At 38.8% G+C, this 26,597-nt stretch overlaps 1 protein-coding gene across 3 annotated transcripts in view; it reads left to right on the top strand.

Annotated features, from left to right (window-relative positions):
* Positions 1-26,597, top strand: part of CAP2 (cyclase associated actin cytoskeleton regulatory protein 2) — a 132,086-nt gene that overhangs the window by 21,783 nt on the left and 83,706 nt on the right. For all 3 annotated transcript variants that reach the window (XM_044773202.2, XM_044773203.2, XM_070515600.1), the window contains 2 exons: positions 5,731-5,852; positions 9,330-9,430. In XM_044773202.2, the coding sequence (XP_044629137.2) occupies positions 5,732-5,852; positions 9,330-9,430 (222 nt within the window). In that variant the 5' untranslated portion in view covers position 5,731. The remainder of the gene's footprint in view (positions 1-5,730; positions 5,853-9,329; positions 9,431-26,597) is intronic.

Here is a 26,597-nt window from a genome sequence, read left to right as displayed (position 1 = left end):
TGTAGTATAGACATTAGGCTGTTATTCTGGACTTATCACCATTTACTCTGTGTCATGGGTGTCAGTTTTCAAAGCAACTATGAAAGATGCTTTTTATGACTGGTTAGGGCCTTAGCAGACCCCTCACCACTGAGCATAAGATAGTTTGGGTGAGAAAATATGAGGAATGAAGGAGTGTTATTTTCTGAAAATGGTTCCACGGAGATTGGGCTTGTGTCCTTTGCAAAGGGCTATTTAAAGCAAAAGAGTCATTGTAAAAATGTATAGGGGCTTCCAGTTACAGGACAAATAAGTCCCAGGGGTGTAATGTACAGCATGGTGACTATAGTTACAATACTGTATTGTATATGTGTTGCTAAGAGAGTAGATATGAGTTCTCATCACAAGAAAAAAATAACTTGTAATTATATGTGGTGATGAATATTAATTATATATATTGTGGTGATCATTTTGCAATGTATACATATATCAAATCATTATGCTGTGCACCTAAGACTAATACCTAATAAATCATATAATGCTATATGTCAGTTATATCTCAATTAAAAAACTTTTGGGGGAACATATGTGATTAAAAAACCACTAATTACCAAAACTTTCATTTTATAATAACCATTACACGTGGACTTGAGAAAACCCCTTTTAGAAATGTCAGAGGAATAAGTACATGGACAGAGGAAAATGAAATGTTGGAAAAAAATAATAAGGGTATACCGACCTGAAGTTTTTGGCTAGTCATTTCCATTGGCCAGATCTTCTACGTGATTGCTCAACATTTCAATTACATCAAGACTTGATGTAGTGGTTTGTAGATCTAACTGTTCCCACTGGGAGCAAAACAAGATGGGATGTCTTAATAACAGTAGCTAACGTGTTTATTGCTGACCATGTGATGAACTCTATACGCCTTATATACATACTTACAGCAACCCTATGTACAGGGAGTAACTAAAGCAAAGCAAAATGAGTCTCTTTTCCCAAAATCTCCCAGCTAGTACTGCCCCAGTTAAAGATGGGCAAAACAATCAAGACCTTACAAAACGTTTGAAAGTGTGGGGAACTCTCCCTTTCTGGAAACTGCTATGAAAAAGGGTAGAAATGCTGTCTCTCTTAGTGCTTTAAGCATAGTCATTGGACTATTGGCATAGTGTTGGACATAAAATTGGACAATGTTAGGCACTAAATATCTGAACTTTAAGGATGGGTTTTATGAGATGACCAATGAAACAAAAAAATTTTTAAACAGTGACAGCTATCTTTTCTCCTAGGAAAATGTTTCTAGAACGCCTTATTATTCCAAGGCAGTATATGAGAGAATACTGCCTCGCTGTGTTCTTATTGAAGTGTATGAAGTATTTGTAAATGTAGGCAATTGGTGTGAGAGAAGTTCAAGTTGTTTAAATAGTTAGAATGCGAACTTCTTTATTGGAAAAAAAATACCAAAACTTGATTTATAGACTCACCCAGAGACAAATAATATGCAATGCCCATTTTCCTATCTTTTCTACATCTCTCAAAAATCATTCATAAAGAAAATATTTGATCACCAAGAAAGCATGTCATCATGAAAGTTCAAAACACTGGAGACAAACAGAAGATTGCAAAAACTTCTTCCAGAGAGGAAGACACAAGTTACATTCAAAGGATGAAGAATCAGAATGGCTTTGAACTTCTCAGCAGCAACCTAGGAAGCTAGAAGACATGGAGCCTTTCCTTTAAAATTCTGAGGAAAGTTTCTTCAGCCTGGAATTCTATACTCAGCCAAACCACCAATCAGGTGTGAGGGCAAAATAAAGATATTTTCAGACTTGCAATGTCTCAAAAAAACTGACCTTTCAGGTATCTTTTTTCAGAAGAATGTTCTTTCCGATGAAGACAGTACACCAAGAAAGAGAAGGATATAGAATCCAAGAAACAGGTGATACCACATAAGAGGGAGGAGAGAGAAATTTCTAGAATGAAGGTGAAGGCAGATCCCAGGTTATAGATGTGCAGCAGGCCTACAGAGCAATCATACAGATTGGAGAAATTCCCCAGAAGAGATGCCTCTAAAAAGAAGAAACTAATAGAATTCCAGGTGTGTTTGGTCTTATTGAAAGGAGACTAACACAATGGGGCAAGAGTTTGGAGATGAGTAACTTGTAAGTATACAGAAAACTGAGAAGCTGAAAACATGGCTCTAGGAAAACAGGTTGTGCAAAAATGAAAAATAATCTTAGCATAGCTCATGACTCAGCTGTGAGTAGTCATAATTGTGTTAACGCTGATTATTGGTCACACAAAAATTGTGATAGAACACTATTGGGAGGATGGGACAAAAGGAAATATGCACGTATGTGGTGGTGAGGATTGGGCAAGAAAAAAGTAAACCCTTGTGTTTTTGATGGGAACTCAATGGATGATGCCCCAAACTGAAGAAAACCAAACAAGACATCGAGATATAAGTATGTTATTTAGAGTTGAGATCCTTACTAAAGAAACAGGTAAAATAATTGAAAATGGTTCACCCTAGAGACAAAGAGTGGAAAGGGGCAGTCAGAGGACTATTGTGTTTTTGTAATAAGCCTTGTAGAATTATTGATGCTTTAAATTCTGTGCATGTTTATCTTTGATAAAAATAAAAATTAAACTTTAAAAAAGGAAAAGCGAGAGGGAAATTCAAATAAGAAAAAAAAGGCAAACAAGGATGTTATACTTCCCATTATGAAGAAACTCAAAAAAGAGAATACTCAAAAATTAATATAAAACAAAAAATTAAGATTAACCTCAAGTATCATTTCCTAAGACATTAAAAAGAGAAAGCTGAGAAATTCTCTGCTTCTTACCTTGTTCTTTCCATCTACCCTCACACTCTGGTCGAATGTCTGTGTTTATCCTCTATAAGTAGGTTATAGGGGACCTCGACTCAGGGCTGGTTTCTACTTGAATAGAATGACTAGAAAATCTAGAGGTCAAGTTCAAGCTGTATCAGCTAACCCAGTCTCTTGATCCTCCAGCTATGTATCTGACTTCTCTTTGCTTCTCATCTGATTCTTAGAACATCTTGTGTCCGGCCATCTTGCCGTATCCCCCTTCTTTGTTGGCTTCCTGATCCAAACTCATCTGTCTGTCCACCTGGCCCGGACTCATTCCTTACCCTGACCTTGCTGTCTACATTTGCTTTGACTGCCTTGTCCATTTCCTCAGCCTAATTCTTAATTCCTAGTTCCCACCTCCTCATCAAACTTGGCTAAATCCACTTTGAAAAACCAAGGCTAAGGGAACTGCCTGGGAAGAATTTGGAAAATCTGCTGCTCTATTCTTTCTTCGTTCTTGAGAGCCAGGATAGCAGCTGAGGGCACATGTGGAGAGAAGTGTGTGTGCCCCCGCGCGTGTGCACATGTGCGTGTGTGTGTGTGTTTTGAGAGAAGAGGGTAGAGCCATCTTGGACTCCGTCATTTTCCCTTGGAATGCTAACATGTATATTTTTGATATCCTGGTGTATTCTTTCTTTTATTTGTTCTTCCATTTCTTTTAGAAACTATTCTACAATGTTAAACCCAGAGACATCTTTCCAGCTTCCTTGCGTGAGCTGTATTTTGACCCCTTTAGAGGCTGTTGCAAGACTTCGTTCATAGTGATTTTACATGAAGTGACATCTGAGTCGCTTTTAGACTGCATTCCACACCAATCTGCCCAGCCCTGCAGTTCATGGGCTAGCTCCTGTTGTCTTTCAACTATGGGGCACTATTAAATAGTGTGAGTTTGAGTCTTGTCAGAGAGGCTAATGAAGTCACAGCCAGGGACAGCAGTCCTACGTGTGAAATGTAACAGGCCTTCCTGAAACAGCTCTGGGAGCTGCTGGAGGTGGTTGGAGCTTTTCTGTTGGGGGATAGGGAGCTTGCTAACAAAGTCAACACATTTTTTTTTCTGTCATAGGCTAGGTCTATGGTGGTAACATTTGGCAAGTTGAATAACAGGGAACGTAGATAACTGTGAACAGATGGGCAACTATTAAAAGATTTGAGGGGCTTTTATCATTACTCAAATGGCCTTCACCCACCTACAGGATACCCAGTTCCCTTGCAAGATTGCGTAAAGGATTCAATTAAATTTCTTCTTCCTTTTTTTTTTTTTTCCAATTGCGATGGAAGCAAAAGCTCTGACGTTAAGAGGAAAAGAATAGATGAGAAACTTCTAATTTTGAATCCCCTTGGGATTAGATGCTGATTTCAGCCATGCAGAGAACACTGCCCCATATTTTGAAAGAGTAGCTGCTGGCAGTTTCAGAGGAGATGACTTTCCAAAATAGACAGTGAACTCCCCCATCCGTATCTGATGACCATCTGACATTTGGGCACAGAATTGCAGAGCTGTCCACATGTTTTGATAAGTATAACCTTGCTTTGAAAAACGGCAGTGGCAAGTCATCAGTATGTTTCAGCTCAAAACTAATGGAATACAAAATACAAAAGAGAAATGCATTACTTGGTTCCCAGCAGAAGTAGAAAATATTTATGTGTCTTAGAGCAATACAGTTCACCCACGCTCTCGGGCAGTGTTGGCTCTGATGTAGAGGCATGCCAGTTCTCTTTGGCTCAGAATGATGCTTGGAAAGTTCCTAAGAGTGAGAAGAACTACAGACACTAATTAAGAGGAGGCATGTGGTACTATCTCTGGGGCAGCAGCCTGATTTTGCCGAGAGCCATCACAGGTTGGAATAGTCAGAGTTATGGTGCCGATAAACTGGATCTCATGAACCTGGCCAAATAAGATTGAGTTCCCTTCCTCGGAGGTTGCCGTAATAATGTTATGTTCTAGGGCCAATACTTTTAAGGTTCATACCTTGTGTACCCTCCACATAGTTATCTAAGATCTGTTAGGAAGCAGGAAGGATGGATACCCAGCCCCACTTTTATCCAGATCCCTTAGTCAGCTTCAAATCCAGTTTATCCCAGCCGAGAGTACTGGGTAACTGAAAGTCCCTGTCTCCAAAAACCACACCAAAAACTAAATTTTGTCTAAAAATAACCAGCAGCAAAGGGAAATAGCTATTTTTAACATTTTAAATTAAAATCTCCTCCATTCAGAATAATTGTGCTTTGAAAGAATTCAGCCACAGAAACACTGAAACTAATAAAAAGGAGAAGACAGTTAGCTCTTGGAGGTGAGGACCCTGCTTGCTTGCTGAGTGATGCACAGTTTCGTAAACTCATAGTTCTCCTACGCTGGGCTGTTTGGTCTAAGGTAATTGAGTAAACAAGGATTATCAGTGGGTTTAGTGTCCCCTGGAGAATTATACTTTAACAGAAAGAATTATTGGGAATAGTTAAAATATGCTTCCACCAATTAGCAGGATAAGAGTTAACAATATTAATTGTGAGATATATGTTCATGGGCTTTTAAGTAAGTGCTAGAAATAGATGGTATCATAGCACAAAGCAGCAGCCAAGGAGACACTTGATGGTAGTGTAAAGAGAGTGAAGATTTGTGTATTGCATCTGGGGCTTGTAAAAGACGTTGAATTGAATAGAAAATAAATTCCATATAATTTGTTTATTTTTTTGTTCCAAGTTTTATGTTCTTTTGAATTTCACATATTTTCCTGACATGGAGAAATACTCTCTAAGTAATTAGAACCATTCTGGGTAATTTTTATTTTCCTTCTTGCTGCTGTTAAATTTAATGGTGTCAGCTTGCTAATCCTCCCTGATGCTCACGTGGCCTCCATTTGTGCTTGTGTTTTTCTAGAATGGCAGAGATGCAGGGACTGATGGAAAGACTGGAGCGGGTGGTCGGCCGACTGGAGTTGCTGTCTGCAGAGTCATACCGGCCTCCTGGGGACTGTGGGGAAATTAATGGTGTCAATGGAGGTAGGGTCACGAACAGTTGTGATTACTGGTATCTATGTGGGTCACTTAATTTTATCCCCATCGTTTAGTTCTCAAGGAATATTTCCATCTACTTTCTTCCACTTCCCTATTCCTTCCTTTTTATGCGACCATGACATTAACCAGTTGCACGCCATCCCTGAAAAAGAGAAGGGGAAAGTTTCAACCCACAGTCCACAAAAATTACCAGTATCTGTGCCTGTTAAGAGCATAATCCATGGGCCAAATGTCATTATTCTTTTGTTTTAACATTTATACTGCTGTTGCACACTCAATGACTAAATATATTATGTAAGTAATAATCAGAAAGAAACTAATATTCTCAGAATGTAAATTGGGAGGAATTATCATTCTGTAGATTTTAATGTTAAAGAGAACAAGTCATTAAATTTCAGAACTGCAGTTTGAAAGGAAGTGAGTCTGATGTGAAGCCAAATATGACTTCGATGTAACATGATCACATCACATTGTTTGACTTTTGCCTATTCCTAATCAAATATGCTTTTAAGATTATAAGCTAATACCACACTTTAAACAAAATTAAAAAATGACATGATCAAACATAAAAAGTTAACCACTTTCTTTAAAAGGGTACCATATATGGCAAACTCTCTAAGTTATCTACAGTCATTTTTCCAATTTCTTCCAGTCTCAGGTTGCAGACTTAGCAAATAAAAATACAAGACACTCGGTTAAGTTTGAATTTCAGATAAACTGCATTTTTTTTTTTTTTTTGGTCTAAATGTGTTTCAAATACTGCGTGGGATGTACTGCATGGGACACACTTATTCTAAAAATTTATTCATTGTTTATTTGAAATTCAAATTTCACTGGGTGATCTGTATTTAATCTGGCAATGCTGTTCTTGTCTCATGTGCATTTCCTCCTTATCTGACCCATTTTGAATCCTATCAGCCTTTTGGGGGCTGAGAAAAACCTTAGGGAAGAGAGGGCTTCAAAAAAAGCTTTCACCAGGCAAGATCCACATTGGAGCTTGTAGAATTTCAGGGATATTTGGAGCTGTGCCTTGTATTACATGCCCTGGGACAAAAATGACTGTGTGAGCACAAATACACAGGCTGGGTTTTTTTTTTTTTCCCCTGAGCATAATGAAAGTTAAAATGCTTTGAATGAATTGAAAGGGGTTGTTGTCTAAAGGGAGGCTGCCAGAGGCCTGTACGTTTTTTCCGCATCGACTGAGACACATCTCTGATTTTATTTTAAGCCTCTTTTTGTTAACTATACAGTTAATATATGACATTCAGTAGATCTTATTTGTAAGAAAATGTTTTCATGATATCTTCAGTAACTTTGTTTCCTTATGCCTTTGGCGTCAGGTGGTCGAAAGGCATTTCTCTAAGATTGCTGACTACAAACATAAAGCCTGTGAATACATAAAATAAAGTCCAACTCGCAGGAGATTGTCTAGTGTTGTGGAGTAAAGGAAATTTTAAAAACTCTCATAATTTGAGCCTTGCTTTCTCAAAGAGGTACTAGGCTGCACTTTGTATTTTCTTTAAAGAAAAAAAATAGGCTAAACAAAATTGGAAGGCATATAATTAAATTATTTAAGTGTTTAAACAGATATTTTGTAATGTAACAAATTATTCCAAACCAATTATTAAAGATCTTTTAAAACAACTTAGCTAGCAATTTATTATCCTACTTGAAATGAAGTAGGGTAGTTAGTAAGTATGATAATTAGTAAAATGTCTGAATGATATCCATCCTTAAAACGTTTTGCTAATCCTAAACATCACTTCCATTTCTTCTTAATTAGTAAACTTCGGAAATTTTCTAAATTCTATTTTTAGCAAATCCTTAAGGACAACCGTTCACCTTAAATATAAACATCATCATTACACTGATGTTATAACTAAATATAAAAAAAAATTTTTTTATTTAAAAAGAAACTTTAGAAGGAACCCAATCTATTACAAAACCATAATATGCACAAATCAAAGCACTGCCTTCTTATGATACTGGTGATGTGATGTATTTTATGATGTGGGTTTTTTTCCCTGACAATCAGGTAAGTTTGGCTCCACACTTGAAGAAATGTTTTTGCCTGCGTGCCAAGTGACAAATACTATGCTAGGTGCAAGGAAATCTAAGATGAATTATACACAGTCCTAATCCTCCAGAATCTTTGGTCTTGATGCATTACTATTCAGGGCCGCAAATGCTTTGATTCAGGGATGCTCAAAGGATGTGAGCTAGGGAGAACGACAGGTCATTAAAGGCTGCCCGGAGGAGGTATGAGCAGAACTGAGTGATGAAAGGACATTGGAAAATATTCCCTTTTATCATTGTACCTTCTGCTATGTAGAGGCCTCAGTCACATTTCTGAAACTTTCTCCTGCTTTAAATACTCAGCAAAGACCTCTCAGACCTCTCCCATGGCAACAAACACGTTTAGCTGTTTCCAAATGGATCCACAAGGAGTCTTTGGGCCTGCGCCCCTTTTATGTTCTGGAAGTTGGTACACACTGTATTTTGAACTTTAAGATAACTCAGCTTCAGTAGCCCACTTAGAAGTTAGTCTGTAGATGCAGAGAGCTGTAAACATCTGTTTCTGTCACCCTTTGGGCCTGTGGAAATGCACAACTGGGAAAAGGAGAAAATGACATTTAACCTTTCAAGTTTATGTGCATGGATAGCTCTGTCCCATATGAGAAAGGGAATTCTAGGTTTTGGTTTGGATTTTAATAGTTTAGTGCTGAGTTTCCCAATATTGTATTTCTCAGTATTAGGGACAAGAAGTCAAGGACTTAGACACATTTTGTCTGTTAATTAAAAAGCAGGGAAAGAAATGCAGAGCTTACCAGCTTGGGCCCTTGTCATTTCAGCTTTTGCAGTAATTTGGCAGATCAAAACATAGTGTGTGTTAGCTCGGCAGTCGTTTTAATGCCCACTGTCACTGCCTCCCCGCCTCTTCCCCTGGGGAAGTGCAGAAGGAACCAGATGTGTGAAATCAACTTTCTTTTCCTGTTGGCCCAGAGTTCATTATTACCTTTCAGCTGTCCTGGATAATCTTGATAATTGTTTGCAAGGTTGTGACAGCACCTGGACAGGTCAGGATAGAGGAAAGCAGACTGGCTTTGGATTACTAAGGTTTGCTTCCGTGTTTGGTTCTGCTTCTTATTTGATATATAGCTTGGGTCAAGTTAGGTGCTCTCTTTGCGTCTCCGGTAAAGCTGTGATGGTGCTACTTACCTCATGAGTTTGGGGGAGAATTAAGTGAAATTATGTAGTGCTTCCTCAGGAGGATGAAAAATACCAAAACACTGTTTTCTGGAGCCATTGAGAAGTGTTTAATAAATACTGACTGAGTGAATGAATGACTTAGTGAATAGAATGAGAATGACATGAATGATATTAAATTTCCATATTGCCTATGGCAAAGCAGTACCATCTTTTCATGAAACTGCCAGGAATAACAGTGTTCTTCTTCCCAAGGTGTGGCACCCTCGGTGGAAGCCTTTGATAAGTTGATGAACAGCATGGTGACCGAGTTTTTAAAGAAGAGTAGGATCCTTGCTGGTGATGTGGAGACTCATGTGAGTACTTTCCTCCCCAGTGTTCTGTGGAGAGGATGACCACTATGAGAGAAACAGAAAATAGCAAGTCTTGGTGAGGATATGGAGACATAGGGACCCTTGTGCACTTCTGGTGGGAATGTAAAATGGTGCAGCCAGTATGGAAAAGAGTATGGCGGTTCTTCAAAAAATTAAAGATAGAATTGTCATACAATTCAACAATTCCAGTTCTGGTTATATAACCGAAAGAATTGAAAGCAGGATAGTCTCTAAGAGATACTTGTACACCCATGTTCATAGCACCATTATTCACGATAACCAAAAGATGGAAGCAATCCAAGTGTCTGTCGATACATGAATGGAATAAGCAAAATAGGGTATATTTATACAAGGGAATTATTCCGCATAAAAAGGAAGGCAATTCTGACACATGGTACAACATGGATGCACCTTGAGGATATTATGCTAAGTGAAATAAGGCAGTCAGAAAAGGACAAATACTGCATGATTCCATTTCTATGAAGCATCTAGAGCAGGCAAACTCATAGGAACAGGAAGTAGAATGGTGGTTGCCAGGGGCTGGCGGGAGGGAGAAATGAGAACTTCTTTAATGGGTACAGAGTTTTAGTTTTGCAATGCAAACTAAACTCCAGAAAAGATTCCGGAGATCTGTTGTACAACAATGTGAATATCCTTAACACTACTGAACTGCACACTTAAAAACGGTTAAGATGCTAAATTTTGTGTTATGTGTGTTTTACCACAGTTTTTAAAAAAACTACAGCCTGAGTAAGAGCAAAGTCCTGGAATTGGATAATCTCTCGATTAATAGAGACCTTTCATGATATCTAGGCCAGCCTCTCAGTTGTAGACACTTTTTATGCATTTAAAAATGTTTAGCATCCTCTCCAAGGCTAGTCGTTATTTGCATGCATTCAGTGAAAACCTAATGCAGTAGCCAAACCAATTAAAAACCTAAATGAAATTTATCACCAGGTTTTTCTCTTTCATTTGCCTTTGTTTCTCACAGAGGATTGCATTCCAAATCCATCTGCTTATAGAGTTCTCAGCAATGAGACAATCCCGGCAAAACCATTTTCACTATAGATTCATAGAAAATCTGATTCTTGAATAAAGTTGTGGTTTGAGGTGAAAAAAAAAGAAAGCAAAATGTAAAAAGGGATTCTCTTTGCTCCTTCCCCAATTAGACATATGCAACACCCAACACCACTCTTCCAGGGGATCTGGTGACTCAAGTTATACCAGAGGTTCCAGGATTATAATTAAATAGGCGTTTATCTCATCACATTTAAAACCAATTTGTTCACCACATCTGAGAAAAATGAAGATTCTTCCCATGACCTCCATTTTTATCAAATATTCCTGTTGACATACCCATTGGCAAAAGAGGGAAAGCTCTGACACACAGGAGTTTTAGAAAAGTCTTTAATAAGACATGTTCACTTCAAATGTGTCACAGAGCTCTATAATTACCCTGGTCTGTTCTTGAGCTTAATGTTTTCGTTTATAAGAAACCTTGTATGCCGTGAGATAGTGACTGAGCTGCTTGTATTCTGAGGCATGATAATACCTGAAAGCTAACATATAAAATGGAATCTTCCTGCCAAGACACTAACAAGAGATTCTTGAGTGCTTGACAAATATTCACTCTCTTGAACAGTTACAATAATTATTGTATCATTATTGTTATTATTAATTAATATTGACACTATGTTTCTGAGGTACACAGTACCTTATAACTCTTATTAGTAATATCTCACAAAATTCTATGCAAAAATTTTATACTAGAGAATCATGAGGCCAATGAATAAGTATATTTAATTTTGCTTTTTTAAAAAATGTAGACTTTGCATAGTAAGTCTCTTCAAATTGCATCGTAAACAGTTCCTTTAAATTCTTTTTAGAACAAAGTGAGTTAATAAATAAACGAATGAAGTATAGCTTGATTTATATTAAGTTTTTCTTCTCTCCACTCATCAGCCTGAAAAAAGTATGACTCAAATGAAGGAATATTCTCAATCATGAAAGAAATTTATGTTTTTCACTATGTTTTAAAAAATGAAGGAAGGAAGGTAGGGAGAGAAAGAAGGAAGAAAGGAGAGAAAGAGAGAGAGAGAAAGAAAGAGAAAAACACTTGTCATCTGAAAGTTTAGACTCTGATTCTGCAACACAAAAAAAGTCCAGGCAGCAATCGTCCATCTGCCCATTACTTTAATACATTGAACAAGTGGTTTATTTTTTCTCTCTTATAGAACCATGTGTCATTGCCATTAAGCTTGCAGCTGCTGCCTCTCACGGAAGCCAGAAGTGGGGGTTGAACTTTGGTTCCAAGAACACACCTGTTGCCTAGAAAAAAACCCTCACATACCTGATTGTACAGTATGGAAATTTGAGAATGACACAAATGTGCATCATGTTAAATCCTGTCCCTGTGCATAAAAGCTATTTTACAGATACTAATAATGAATAAGGGCAGCTAAGCTATGATTTAACGTCTGTCTCGATGTGTTGGCTGCTGGTTGGGCTTAATTTACTGCACGCTCAATAGTCTATTGACAGAACAGACCACAAAAAAGGGGAACTAATAGCTACAATTAGGAAGCTCTGCTGAACCGAAGAACATAACAGGTTTAGAAAAGATTAGATCTTGTAAAGCCTTCTTGTATGCAACATAAACCAAAGGGCTTATTTAAATTACTCTTCAACCCAGGAACACTGACACAGCTTGCACCCCTTTTAAGAAAGAATAAACAACGCATAATTTTGTAATAGATGTTTAGAGTAAATATAGTCCTCAGTGTCAAAGGAAAGGCTCCTCTAGAAACTGGGCCTACAGAATACCAAGCGCTTGGTCAGACATCATTTATCCTTAAGTGGTCTAATGTGATTTTTTATTACAAAGCTGTCCTGTTGTTATTCATGGTCTATGCAACTAATCTCAGGTCTATTCCTAAACCGTGTGACAATCTTGAAACACCTGCAAATCATATAGCTCTTCCTAACTCAAACCAAAATTTTGGAGATTTATCGGATTTACATTTTTTTCTTTTTTTTTTTAATTGTGGTAACATGGGTTTATAACATGACATAAATTTCAGGTTTACATCATTGTATTTCGATTCTGGTGTAGATTACGTTGTGTTCACCACCCAGAAGAATTTACGTTTTTAAATGTTTCTAGAAGTCTGGAACATTCATGTCCTATTCTTGCTTAAAATGGGTAAAAAAGAAACTCTCTTTTATTAATTGTATAGTAAAAATGAGAGAACCACAATTTGAACAAAAGGGCAATAAAATTCAACTAAGAACTATTATGTGCATAAGCACAGTAGGATTAAATCACACTGCACAATATTACATCTTCGAGTTCCCTGACTTTATAAAGGATGGGCATTTTTAGACAATTATTATAGCGGCACTTTTGATGGGTCATGACCCCTGTTCTACATGTTCCTATTCTTTGTCATTTGCTTAAATCATCTACAAAATGTTTTGTTCATTTTATGCCATGCTGGGTAGGTAACAGGTTCAAAGAGTACAAAGTGAGAAGTACCTCCTCCTCTGACTGGCACCCACAGTTTGTATTTAGAATTGTTGTTGTTGTTTGGTGAGGAAGATTGTCCCTGAGCTAACATCCATGCCAGTCTTCCTCTATTTTTTATATGTGGGATGCCACCATTGCGTGGCTTGATGAGCGTTGTGCAGGATCCAAACCTGTGAACCCCGGGCCACCAAAGCTGAGCACACGAACTCAACCACTCTGCCACCGGGCCGGCCCCTGCATTTGGAGTTTTTGAGCTGACTCTAGTTTATACAGCATGACCTTGAACTAGTCCCTTAACCTCCTCAGTTATGAGGCTGGACAACATCTCTTCCAAGGGCCTTCTGGCTCTCACAGCCTGTTGGAGTGACTCATTCGTTGTCTCAGTGTTAAAGCATGAGGGGGCTATTTGGTTTCCAAACAAAGAGCTTGCGACAGGGCAGCATCATCCCCATTATAAAAAGCATCTTGAGCTGTGCCAGGGAAGGCACCTCAATCATCTGAACACGCGAAACAAGCTGAAGAAAACATGTCAGGAAAAGGATACCCAGAACACTAAAGATAAAGTATCACCCTGCTTTCCTAGGCTAGAGAAGAAGATCAGACTCCTTCATTTAAAAAGACCTTGAGGCCTCCCTGAGTCTGTCTGTCTTGGTCTTACAGGATGTCACTTCCTCCTTTACATGGACCTTATCTCTGGAATAATCAGTAACCTTATGTCTTGGATAAATCATACAAAATGCACATTTATTTTACTAATTGTATCCATATGCTTTCTTTGATTTTAGAAAACATTTATAGGTAATTCGTACTCAAATAAAAAGTGACCGTTTGCATTTTTGGTGTTTTATAATCTGGGTCTGTGTGAACCCTCCTGCCATAGTTCCCCTCCGCCCCCCCACCAAAATTGTCAGAAGCACAGGTTGGATGTTGACTCAACCTGACAGCCCATTCTACACAGATCTCCCGGACTCTCCCACTCACCTTCAGCTAAGATGGGCTTGCCATTCACTTCTATTTTCCTGCTAATTCTTTTAATTTGCACATTTATTTTTATTATGACTAGACATGAAATACCTCGGCAATCTCGAGCCCAAAGGATCTGTATGCCCTTCACATTCTCCAAATGGCAGAGATTCAAAAATTGACTTGTATAAAGAATTCCAGCTCTGGATTTCATACAGGCTTTAAATTGGGAATCTCCTTTCTTACTGTCTTAGCCAGTTAATGATAGTCTGAATTATTAGAGAAGGAAATACCGTAGAAATCATACATTCCAGTAGCCCCTTTCTTTTGTCTTCCTTCCTTCATTCTTTCTTCCTCCCTCTCTGCTTCCCTCCCTTCCTCCCTTTCTTCTGCTTTCCTTCCTTCTTACCTGTCTTTCTCTCCTTTCTTTGAGAAGGAAACTGCAAACTAGAGAGGTTAGGTGACATAGGCGATGTGTTGAATGGAGCATTGTATCTCAGTGGCAGAGCCAGGAATCTTGTCTTCAGAGTCTCCATCAGGCCTTGGGAGACGCCTGGCCTTGACCTGCTGGGCAGCTGTGTCTCCCACCACCTTTGGGGTAACTGGATCCCTAGCGAGAAGCAAGTGGCACTTACCTGCCACCTTTGTCCTGCCCTGTGCACTCTACATCTGTTACCATCCCCCCACCAAATACCCACAATATACGGAAATGTCATTATTACGGCTGGCTCAGGCTCAGGGCTGAGGAGAGGGTGGAACATCACTGTAACTCGTGTCTCTCAGGTGTCTCCTCACAGCAGCGCTGAGAGAGGTGACAGGGAGAATGATGACCTCCAGGACAGATGAACCGTGTCCCTCATGGGTCTTTGCTTCGGCTCCATCACACTGGCCTCGTCTCAGCCTGATCATCACTCACTGAGCTGTTGGCACCAAATTTGCAGAATTCAGAAAGGTCACAGATAGATCAGTCTCTGTTATCATTTCTTCCCAAGAATCTGGAGAATTTTTATTCTCAGCATTGAACACATACTTTGCTACCAAACATATGCTTTGACTCACAGCTCATCTCCTGCTAAGTCGCTGGTCTTAGTTCGACATTCCTCTGACCACTCTTTTACTTAAGCACATTTGTTTTTAGAACATATAATCCCTGTCTCTTTCATTGAGCATTCTAATTTCATAGCACATTCAGAGCTTTGGCGACTGACTCATAAGAAACTGGACATGGAATCTAAACATCTCTTGAAGGGCCACCAGGCATCGCTAATGACCAGGATCGCCCCATTTATGCTACCAAAAATAAGATATGTCACTAAAATATTTTTCTGAAACAACGCATTAGGTTTTATGAATCTCTCGTGTTAAGATGATACTTGCCCTTTTTTCTTTCTGGACGGTCAATAATGCTTTTGCCAAACTTGCCTGAGTGATTTTCTTTTTGCTTCTTAAAGGAAACCTTCTAAGGAAAACTGGAATGCCAGCCCTGGTTATTGTTTTCTGTTCTGTGTTCACTGGCATAAGCAAAATGGAAGAGCCAAAATACGCAGGGATGCATTCTGAGCACGCCCAGGCTGCTGTGGTTGAGAGTAAGCTATGTCACCCACCAGCTGGCACCTGTTGGTCTGCACCTGGGGAAAAATTAGATTATCGAGTCTCACATGAATGGCGTTGCTCTACGTAAAAGCATAGCAAGAATCTACAACTCGGTCCATGTCAGGAGTTCCTGAGGGCAACCAGCAACTTTTCTCCAAATGTTGTTCTCCTCAGAAATACCCTTTCAGAGGATTACTTCTCATGTCAAAATTTAATCATGGTACCCAGTGCTGCAAGATAGATGCCCTTTCTCTTTCTCTTTCCTGTTTCTTTTTTCCCTGTCTTTCCTTCTTTCTAAAGCTATGTCAATAATTGGAACATTTGTTGTTGTTTTCTATCTAGATTTCAGGATAATTTAATTGCTTGCCTGGAGGCTGCCTCAGCATCTGAAAATTAATACTTTGTCTAAAAGTAATGACCTGATTTCATTTAGGTTATCTTGTTATTTCTGTCTATGCATCCATCCCTACAACACACACACATGCACACACACACACACACACACACGCATGCGTGCACATATCCACCATTCACCTAAGAATCCTTCATAATGCTATATATATTAGCTACATATAAAAAAAAAGCAGTCTCATGGGGCTGGCCCCGTGGCCGAGTGGTTAAGTTCCCGCGCTCCGCTGCAGGCGGCCCAGTGTTTCGTTGGTTCGAATCCTGGGCGCGGACATGGCACTGCTCATCAGACCACGCTGAGGCAGCGTCCCACATGCCACAACTAGAAGGATCCACAACGAAGAATATACAACTATGTACTGGGGGGCTTTGGGGAGAAAAAGGAAAAAAATAAAATCTTTAAAAAAAAAAAAAAAAAAAGCAGTCTCGGTCAGTTATATGGGAGCTCTGACCCAAGAGTCTCTCTGATTGTAGGAAATGCGTTTGCAGATTTGTTAGTGCACAAGGCAAGTACAAAATATGCTTTCTCACCTTTAGTATATTTTTTCCCTTTCCAGTTGTATTTAGATTAACATTGTAAGTTTTGTGGCTTAACGTTGTAAGTTTTAGAACATGGCAGTTTATACATTTTATAACACATTACAAGCCAACTCTTTTTAGTACATTAACTAAAAGATGTTTCAGTGATATAAAAGAAAAGAGTATTCAATGAATTAATAATTTATCACTTGTATGTGTTTGCAATAGAAATCTTTTCCCTTTCAGAAAACACTTTGCAAAATAAATATTTTAAATAAGGTACTTGGAACGCTGATACTTGACTTTCAATTGCTTTAATTAAAACAGATTAATGTACAGAAAAGGCAGTGTGATTTATCACTTTAGGCCCACCTGTTGAGTGTTGGGGCTTATTTCAAGGTTCCAGAAGTATGCTGTTTTCCCCTGGCCCTCTCAGTGTCCAGTACTGTGTACATAATAAGTGGTTAATAGATATTTGCTAAATGAATGAATGAAAACAAATGTTTAAATGAATGAATCAAATCCTTAATGAATTACTGAATCAATGGATGGGTGAATGTACTATGGCTGACAATCTACATCAAGCAATATCCTAGACTAGCAGTTAAAAAAAATGAAGGCCAGGTTTTAAGTCATCAATTAGCGAGTGAAAAATGAAGAAACATACTCTGTAGATTTTTGTTTATCACACACACACGTCCTGAATTTATCACAGCCCTGAGACTTTATCTAGTACCTCCCTTGTTCCCTTCATTCTTGTGTCTGTTTTGTAGTTGAGGAAAGTGAGCCATTGAAAGACTAGAACTCTAAGGCAACTTAAGAAAACTAGATGAGAATTCATCAGTAACGTGAAAATCCATCAATGTTTTGACTTGTAGTCATTGCCAGTAGAAATCCCGTGAGCTCTGTCTGAGACAAGATATTTTTGTGATCTTTACTGTAAGTATTTTAAACTGAAGGTCCGATTTTAAAAAGAAATAGAATTTTGTGTGGTTTTTCTCTTTGGATTGGGTTTTGGCACGTTGCTTTTCCCTTTGATCATTAATATTCAAAATGATAGCTACAGGCAAGAAATAACTTTGGAGTCTGAAAGGGCCAGTTAGGAAATTAAATTTATGTCTAGGACTTTAAGGCATATTTCTAATAATCAACTCTTGCTGATTTCAGGAGTCTTTAGCTGTATCGATATAATTTTAATCATCTGGATGAAAAGGGAAAAATTCAGTAGATTGCTTCAATATGTTGAAATACAGACAGTCTCAAACTTTTAAATGGGGAATTCCACCCCAAAGTTCATTTGTGAATTGGTTCTTAGAAACCTGGAAGATGTTTGCCCATAGACCTAATGGAAGCTAATCTAAGTGATGGTGGTTCTGTTCCGAAGGAAAGATACAGAAGAGCATTGCTCCATCTGTAGCACACACATCAACACTGTCCCCAAGCTCTTTGCTAATGGTCTGCCACCAGATATAACATTAAATGAAAAGGAGTCATTTATTATGAATGCTGATACCTAGGGGAATGTGAGTATAATTGGAGACAGACAAAGAAATAGATGGAGATTCCTGTGTAGATTGTACGTACTTTCAGCTGCTGTTGGGCCTGATTCTTTTCTACTTTTGCTACCAAAGATAGGATTTTTCTTTTTCTTTATATGAGTATATAGTTACACTTCCTTGATAGTTAGCAACTATTATAAGGGTAACTTTGGAATTCACAAATGGGGCAAAAAAGGCAAGGAAAGAGATTTTCTGAGGATAACTGAGCAGGAATTGAAAGAAGAGAGAGTAAAAAGGTGATATATACACCTAAGAAAGATTCACTGTATTAAAAAATAAAGTCTGGAAGGATATTCATTGAATTGCTGACAATGGTCACTTTGGGGGTTCGACTTACTGGAAGCTTCCACTTCCTGAAGATCCATGTCTTTTGAACTTTTTACAACAAGTATGTGTTACTGTTCTCATCAGAAGAGGGGGGAAGGACTATTTGGTACTGGAAGAAAGAATGTTGGAATCAAAGTATTGCCTGAAAGGGAGTTCACTGAGTGGCAAAAGACAAGTGAAGAGAAAATGCAGGCACCAAGTGGTGTCGATCCCGTGTTGCTTGGCTGCAGGGCGTCCTAGTGGTCAGGGGTTCAAGCTGCCTGGGAATCCATGGGGAGTTGGGGAACCACTGTTCAGCAGGACCTTTCATGGGTTGAGTGTTCATAGTAAGACCTCAGTCTGGATGGATTGATGCTGGGTAGATATGGTTGATGAATGAACAAAATCTGGTTCTAAGCCAAATTTTGTAGTCACTAGAGATCAACTTTATTTCCCCGCCTTATTTTCATTTTCTGTGTTAGTAAGAGAGGCGATTGTAAAGAAGAGGAAAGAGAACTAGCATTTATTGATGGCCTGTTATGTGTCAGGCTCTTTGCACAGCTACTCACAAGCATTACTTCACTTGAGCATTAGGAGAACCCTTTAGATTGGGTAACATTCCAGATAAAGGAGCCAAGCTTCAGAAACGTTGGGTAACTTGCTTATGGCCACGCATGTAGTAAGGGGTAGGGTTGGATTCTGTCCCAGGCCTATGTGAAGACCTGAAGCTCACGGGTTCTCTACTCCATCACACGGCTTTCCAAGATTTCATCATTCATTATTATTATTATTTTTTTTAAGATTTTTATTTTTCCTTTTTCTCTCCAAAGCCCCCTGGTACATAGTTGTGTATTTTTAGTTGTGGGTCCTTCTAGTTGTGGTATGTAGGATACCACCTCAGCATGGCTTGATGAGTGGTGCCATGTCCGTGCCCAGGATCTGAACTGGTGAAACCCTGGGCCACCGAAGCGGAGCGCGAGAACTTAACCACTCTGCCACGGGGCCGGCCCCTCATCGTTCATTATTAAGCAGTGCTTATTGAGCTTCTGTTAGACTAAAGGCCCTAGTATGTAGGTACCCACAGGCCTAGTTCTCAAGAGCATATTACCTACTTGGAGACACAAGGCATGTACACATGCATGGAAGTTAAATAAAAATGTGACTTAAATAACACCACCTGAAAGGACAATGCGTAGTGTTACAGTGCATTCTAGAAGAAGGAGTGTGTTGTTGTCTCTAATTTTTCTGAGTGGGCTTAGAGCAGCCAAGTATCCTTTACTTGTATAGACCCAAGATGCATCAACCATGAAGCAGTTCTGGCTTCCTAAGTCAAAAGATTTGGTTTAAACATGTTGATAAAATGCTTTAGATTCCTTAAGTGTTAGAAAAACAAGTTGGAGAATTTGGAGAGGGGCCAGTCTGCCAAGTGTTTTGTAGCTACACAATGATTGAATTTGAAAATGAAGTTAATTTAGGAGAATGGTTTATTCAGAATACAAACTTGTATCAGTATTTATAACCTGTTAGAAAAGCAAATGGATTGAAACATACAATAGGGTTTTCTTTTTTTCTATTCCCATGCCTTGAGAAATACTCACTGTTTTTAATTCTTTCAAATCTTTCATCTTTTTTTGTGCATGTGAGGAAGATTGGCCCTAAGCTAACATCTGTTGCCAGTCTTCCTCTTTGCTTGAGGAAGGTTGTCCCTGAGCTAACATCCATGCCAATCTTCCTCTATTTTGTACGTGGGATGCCACCACAGCATGGCTGATGAACAGCGTGTAAGTCCGCACCCGGGATCCGAACCCACGAACCCCAGGCCACCAAAGTGGAGCACACGAACTTAACCACTACATCACCAGGCTGGCCCCTTTCACCTTTTTTTTAATGTAAATTGTAACAATTAATTATTTAGAAGAGTTCTATGTTGGGTTTTTATAATTACAGTGATTAGTTTTCTATTAAAGATTTTGTAAACTTTTTTGCACATTCTGGTTTGTAACCTGCTTGTTTGACTTGGACCATATGTTCTGGGCCTCTTTCCGTGTCAGCAACTTGAGGTCTACATTATCATTGTTAACAACTGCATAGTGTTTCATTGTGTGGTTACACCATAATTGATTTAAACAATCCAAATCATACAAGAGGGAAATAATGTATGGACAAGAATGCAGAGCCCAGGGCTGGTCCTGTGCCTGAGTGGTTAAGTTCGTGCACTCTGCTTGAGTGGCCTGGGGTTGACCAGTTCAGATCCTTGGTGCAGACCTATGCACTGCTCATCAAGCCATGCTGTGGCAGCATTCCACATAGAAGAACTAGAATGACTTACAATTAGCATATACAACTATGCACTGGGACTTTGGGGGGGGGGGGAAGAGGAAGATTGGCAACAGATGTTAGTAGAGGGCCAATCTTCCTCAAAATAAAAAAGAATGCAGAGCTGGGACTAAGAGTGAGACAAGGGATGTCCTAGGGTGTGACCCTGAGAGTGAGCAAGCCTGAGCTCCTCACCAGCCTCACCCTGGTCCTATCCTTGCAAGGATGGTCATCTAGTAGTATTATATATAATCACTGAAAAAATGAGTGACATTTGACTTGTTTTCAGCTTTTCCTCTATTAGAAATGAAATTGCAGTGCATATTCTTGTACAAACATTATTTTATAATTATGCAATTATTTTCTCAGGAAGATTCCTCGAATTGGAAGTGTGCTGGGTCAATGGCAAGCACTCCCTAATATTTACTGTCCCTCCCCACCCCCGCCATTCCTCCCACTCACACACACGTTGTCCTGATTCATACTCTTTAGACAGACTGTGTCTAAAAGTCCTTAGGCTATTTGGTGATAATTAAGAACTAGGAAAATAAGAATTTTAGGGAAACAATGCATGATTTGAATGCACATTAATATTCATAGTATTGATTGTTTAAAAATACTTTGCCCTCTGCTGGATGAGCAGGAAAATAAAGACAGAGCTGTACTTCTCTATATAAGCCATCCTTTTTGCAAAAGAAAATCAGTGATCGGTTCTACCTTTTATCTTTTTAATGTACCGAGAAATTTGTTTACATTGCCTCTTTTCGGCTGGATATGATCTGTTTTAGGTGGGGGTGGTTGGGTGCTGAGGTCACATTAACTGAGATCAATAATGTGGCTGAGATATATACTAGAAGATTCGGGCATGGATGTAGAGAGGTGTGTTAGAGTTGTTCCTTAGTGTCAGGACTGTGCGCCATGGCTGATGTAAATACTTATGTGAGCTGGAAGTTGCCAGGGCAACAGTGCTATTAATGAAGAATAAACCTCTTTTATTATCAGTACCTGAATGATTATTTTTTTAGTAAGATGTGCCTACTAGTCTAACAATGACATTCTCAATCTACCTACTCATCTTTCCTTCCTAGACTGCAAAACTATTTACCTCTATTCAATATGTGTGCCTCCTTTCTCTGCCAATGGAGGTGGAATCATTGAAAAAAACAAAAACAGTCAATTGTAAGGGCAGTAAAAATATTAATTTATAACATTTACCTAACATAAAATTATTGCCCTTTTGCTATATGCTGTGGTTAAGGCAGAGCCTGGAATCACTGGGAGTTGGCTGGTATTTAAGCAGGCCAGAGTCTTTAAATTAACTTGTCTTTGTGATTCAGTGGAGCATTGCCAACATATTTTTAAGTGAGTGGAGTGTGACATTACTGTTTCCTTCCCCTAGACAGTCTGTAAATTTAGACTCCATTTTATTGTGTACACATTGGATACTGTAGGCAGCTGTAGGTGAGTCCTAGGCTTTAGGGAACCCTGTGTCTCGAAGAGCCAGAGAGCCATGTTGAGGGGAACGATGGTTAGAAATGGCTAGGTACCAAGCCTTGTACTTCCTGGTTCTAGAGAGAAGGAAATCTTTTCTTGAAAAAAGAAAACATTCCCCTTTTTTAAATGAGAATGCTTCTTGTGTTTTCTCAAGCTAACTGAATGGGAGAACTTACCCATTCAGTCATGGGTTGTTGATATCAGCAATCCATTTCTTTCAAGATTGGATGTTTGTTTTCTGTTTCACATAGCCAGCACCATATCACTTATGACTCCCATTCACTAGTCATTCTCTGTGTTCATGATTTGTTTCCCCTGATCTATAGCTAGTAGAACCTAGGTACATGGGAGGTACTCAGAAAATACTTTTTGATTGTGAATTAAATAATGAACTTCTATCTTATGCAGTTATATCTTTTTAATAATTTTTTCTGATAATAAAATTTAAATATTTGATGTAGAAACATTTGAAAATTTTCTATGAAGAAGAGAACAAAGACCACTCATAATCCCACGACTCAGAGATACTCTCATTGATATGATGGCTTATCTATTTCTTGAAGACACTGTTCAAAGTCCTATTTTCTCCTTGATAAGATAGAATCAACACTGTAATCTCTGCCAGCCGTAGGTATAAGGACAAGTGACACAGGCCAGGCACTGGCAGGGTACGAGTAGGCCAGGTGAGATATTCAGATGCTGACTGACATGATGGGGCTGATTGTAGTCCAAGCAAAACTTGGTTCTTCTGTGTCACTGTGGCAACTCCAGATTCAACAACAAATAGCAGTCAATCTGATTTCTTATTTCTTGACTTTTGGCTTAACGTTACTGACAAAACAGATTTTGCCCTCAGAGCAAGTTTTAGCATAAGCAGATGTACAAGTTTGTTAATGGCAATTCTGGCTTGCTTCTTTGTGCCCTTTCCTTCGGCACGTTGGGAAGAGAGAGAGCTGTTTCCCAAACTTATCATGCAAAATAGGTAAAGTCTATGGGAACTAAAGAAGTCGTAGTGAAGAAACACTGCATACTTGTATGTTTTGTTCTTGGCTATGACAGCGTAAAGGGGCAGTTTGGATGTTGCGTTAGTCCCTCTTCCCCCATAATCTCCATGAGCACCTCCAAGCATCCTGAGATAAATATGATAAAAATAACCATAATAAGCACAAAGAATAAAATCTCATGTCATGAGGATAAAAGCATATTTAGAAAACGTTGCTATTTTTAACAAAGAGAAACAATCCAAGTAAAAATAGAGTGTTTATCATAGAGTCTCTTAGTGACCTCCATCATCACAGTCCCACCATCCTTTCCACCAGATAATTGCCCCTAAGCCCCTCCCACATAGGTGTTCATATCGTCTCTGTATGTTCATACCCACCCCCCACCTTATGCACAATTCCACATACACATCAAAAGACGGGTAATGGAGAGATGCTCTGTCACCAAGAAGATGAAGCTGAGAGTGAAGTTCCGAAATGTTTTCTGAAAGTTGAAATGGAATAACTTTTTTCTCCTTTAAAACAAGTGAAGGAAGGACTTCCAGTTTCTTGTTCTGTGTGTAAGGAGTTTGGAAGTCACCACTGTATCCTAACAACAAGTAAAAGGCTGATCAGACTGAAAAGCCAACACCTCTTCTCAGATCCATGAGAGAAGAGAGGACACAGGGCAGACTGCTGTCTCCAAGAACAGAGAGACAGGCGAATACAGGGAGTTGTGGCTTACACATGAGGGAAACTGCCAGGAGAACCAGGACTTGAGGAGGAAAGCCTGAACTATAATTGATGACTTATGGGAGGCTCCACTCTGAGAGTTAAGAGCTCCAGGGGACCCTTCATAGGGGGCCCCCACAGTATTGTTAGATTTACCTCCAAGAGCTCGACCAGGTTCCCATAGTAAATATTAGAGAAAAATCTCCTCAGGCTTCTGGCAGGGGGAGAGGAAGAGGAACCATTTTGAAGTAAGCCAGACCACTCTGATCTTTACAAGGCCTGCCCTCAAGGGGAAGTAGTTAATCACAACCTAACCTGGTAGGGTATTATCAGAGCATATCTGACCTGGGGAAGGGAAATACTCAACTCTAACTGGTTCTAGTCATCCACGTGGGAAAGGGAAATAGCCAAGTCCAGCCCACCTAGCTGTCCTATCCCACATAAGGGAGAAGAAAAAAGTGAGACACACTTGTGAACTTCACATTCCAGTGGCAGAGGCTCACTAAAAGACTGAGCCCTAATCACAGTATTAAAGTACACTTCCCCTCTCCTCACACCTCACTACCACATTACTAAGTTCTATTTACAGCAGTTCCTTTTACCCAGTACCTCGTGTTTGGCTATCAAGAAAAAATTACATGGCATACCAAAAGACAAAAGAAAATACAATTTGAAGAGCCAAAACAAGCATCAGAGCCAGACATGTCAGAGATGTTAGGATTATCAAAATGGGAATTTAAAACAACTATGGTTAATATGCTAGGGGAAATAATGGATAAAGTAGACAGCATGCAAGAACAGATGGGCAGTATAAGCAAAGCCGTGGAAATCCTAAGAAAGAACCAAAAAGACATGCTAGAGATAAAAAGCACTGTAACAGAAATGAAGAATGCCTTTGATGGGTTTATTAGTAGACTGGACACTGAGGAAAGAATCTCTGAGCTAGAGGATATATCAATAGAATCTTCAAAAACTGAAAAACAAAGAGACCAAAGACTTAAAAAAAAAAAACAAGAACAGAATATCCATGGTCTGTGGGACAACTACAAAAGGCATAACATACACATAACAGGAATACTAGAAGGAGGAGAAAGAGAGAAAGGAACAGAGGAAGTATTTGAAACAATAATGATTGAGAATTTCCCCCAAATTAGTGTCACACATCAAACCACAGATCCAGGAAGCTCAGAGAACACCAAGCAGGACAAGTGCCAAAAAAGAAAACTACGTTTCAGCCTATCACTTTCAAATTAGAGAAAATCAAAGATAAAGAAAAAATCCTGAAAGAAGCCAGAGGAAAAGAAACCTTATCTATAGAGAAACAAAGATAAGAATTACATGCAACTTCTCCTCAGAAACCATGCAAGCAAGAAAAGAGTGGAGTGAAATATTTAAAATGGTGAGAGAAAAATACTACAAACCTAGAATTCTGTACCTTTCAAGATAATCCCTTAAAGGTGAAGGAGAAATACTTTCTCAGAGAAAAACTGAGGGAATTTGTTGCCAGTAGATCTTTTTTGCACGTAATGTTAAAACAAGTTCTTTAGAGCCAGCCCTGATGGCTTAATGGGTAAAGTCCAGCACACTCTGCTTGGGCAGCCTGAGTTCATTTCCTGGGCTTGGAACCGCACCACTCCTCTGTCACTAGCCATGCTGTGGTAGCAGCTCACATAGAAGAACTAGAAGGACTTACAGCTAGAATATATAGCTATACACTGGGGCTTTGGGGTGGGAAAAAGAAAAAAACAGGAAGATTGGCAACACATGTTAGCTCAGGGCAAATCTTTCCCAGGGGGAAAAAAACAAGTTCTTTAGAGAGATGGAATATAATATAGCTCAGAAACTTGGTTGTATATAAAGAAAGGAAGAGCACCAAAGAAGGAAAAAGTGAAGGTAAATAAAAACTTATTTTTCATATTCTTAATTGATCTGACATAATTTGTTCAAAATACTAATAGCAACAATGTATTCAAATATGTATGTTTATTTATATATCTTATGTATATAGATATTTATGCTTACATATAAGTGAAACCAATGACAGCAATGATACAAGGGATGGGAAGAAAGAATTAAAATTATTTTGCCATTATGAGGTATTCACACTGCTCTGAAGTAGTAGTGTTATTTGAAGTGGACTTGGTTTAGTTGTAAATGTATATTACAACCTCTGGGGCAACCACTTAGAAAAGTAAAAAAAGAATATAATTGATATACTGAGAAAGAAGACAAAATGGAATCATATAAAATGTTCGATTAAAACCACAAAAGCCAGAAAAAGAAGAGAAGACAAAAATGGGAACAAATAACAAGGGCAACAAATAGAAAACAGTAATGAATATGGTAGGTATTAATCCAGTTACATTAATAATCACTTTGAATGTCAAAGTCTAAACGTACTAAAAAAGAAAGAGATTGTCAGAGTGGATCAAAAAAACGTGACCCAACTATATACTGCCTACAAGAAACCCACTTTAAATATAAAGAGACATATATATTTAAAGTAAATGGATGCAGGAAAATATACCATGCTAACACTAATCCAAAGAAAGCAGGAGCAGCTATATTAATTTTAGACAGAACAAGTTTCCAAGTAAGGACAGCTATCAGGGATTAAGAAGGGTGTTGCATAATAATAAAGGAGTCAATTCTCCAAGAAGACATAACAATTCCTAATATGTGTGCACCCAACAACAGACCATCAGAGTGGTTGAACTGCAAGAGAAATAGATGAATCCACTACCGTAGTTGGA

This window comes from Equus asinus, chromosome 8 (genome assembly GCF_041296235.1).
Source record: "Equus asinus isolate D_3611 breed Donkey chromosome 8, EquAss-T2T_v2, whole genome shotgun sequence".
Classification (NCBI taxonomy): domain Eukaryota; kingdom Metazoa; phylum Chordata; class Mammalia; order Perissodactyla; family Equidae; genus Equus; species Equus asinus.
This window is presented reverse-complemented; position numbering and strand designations above follow the sequence as displayed.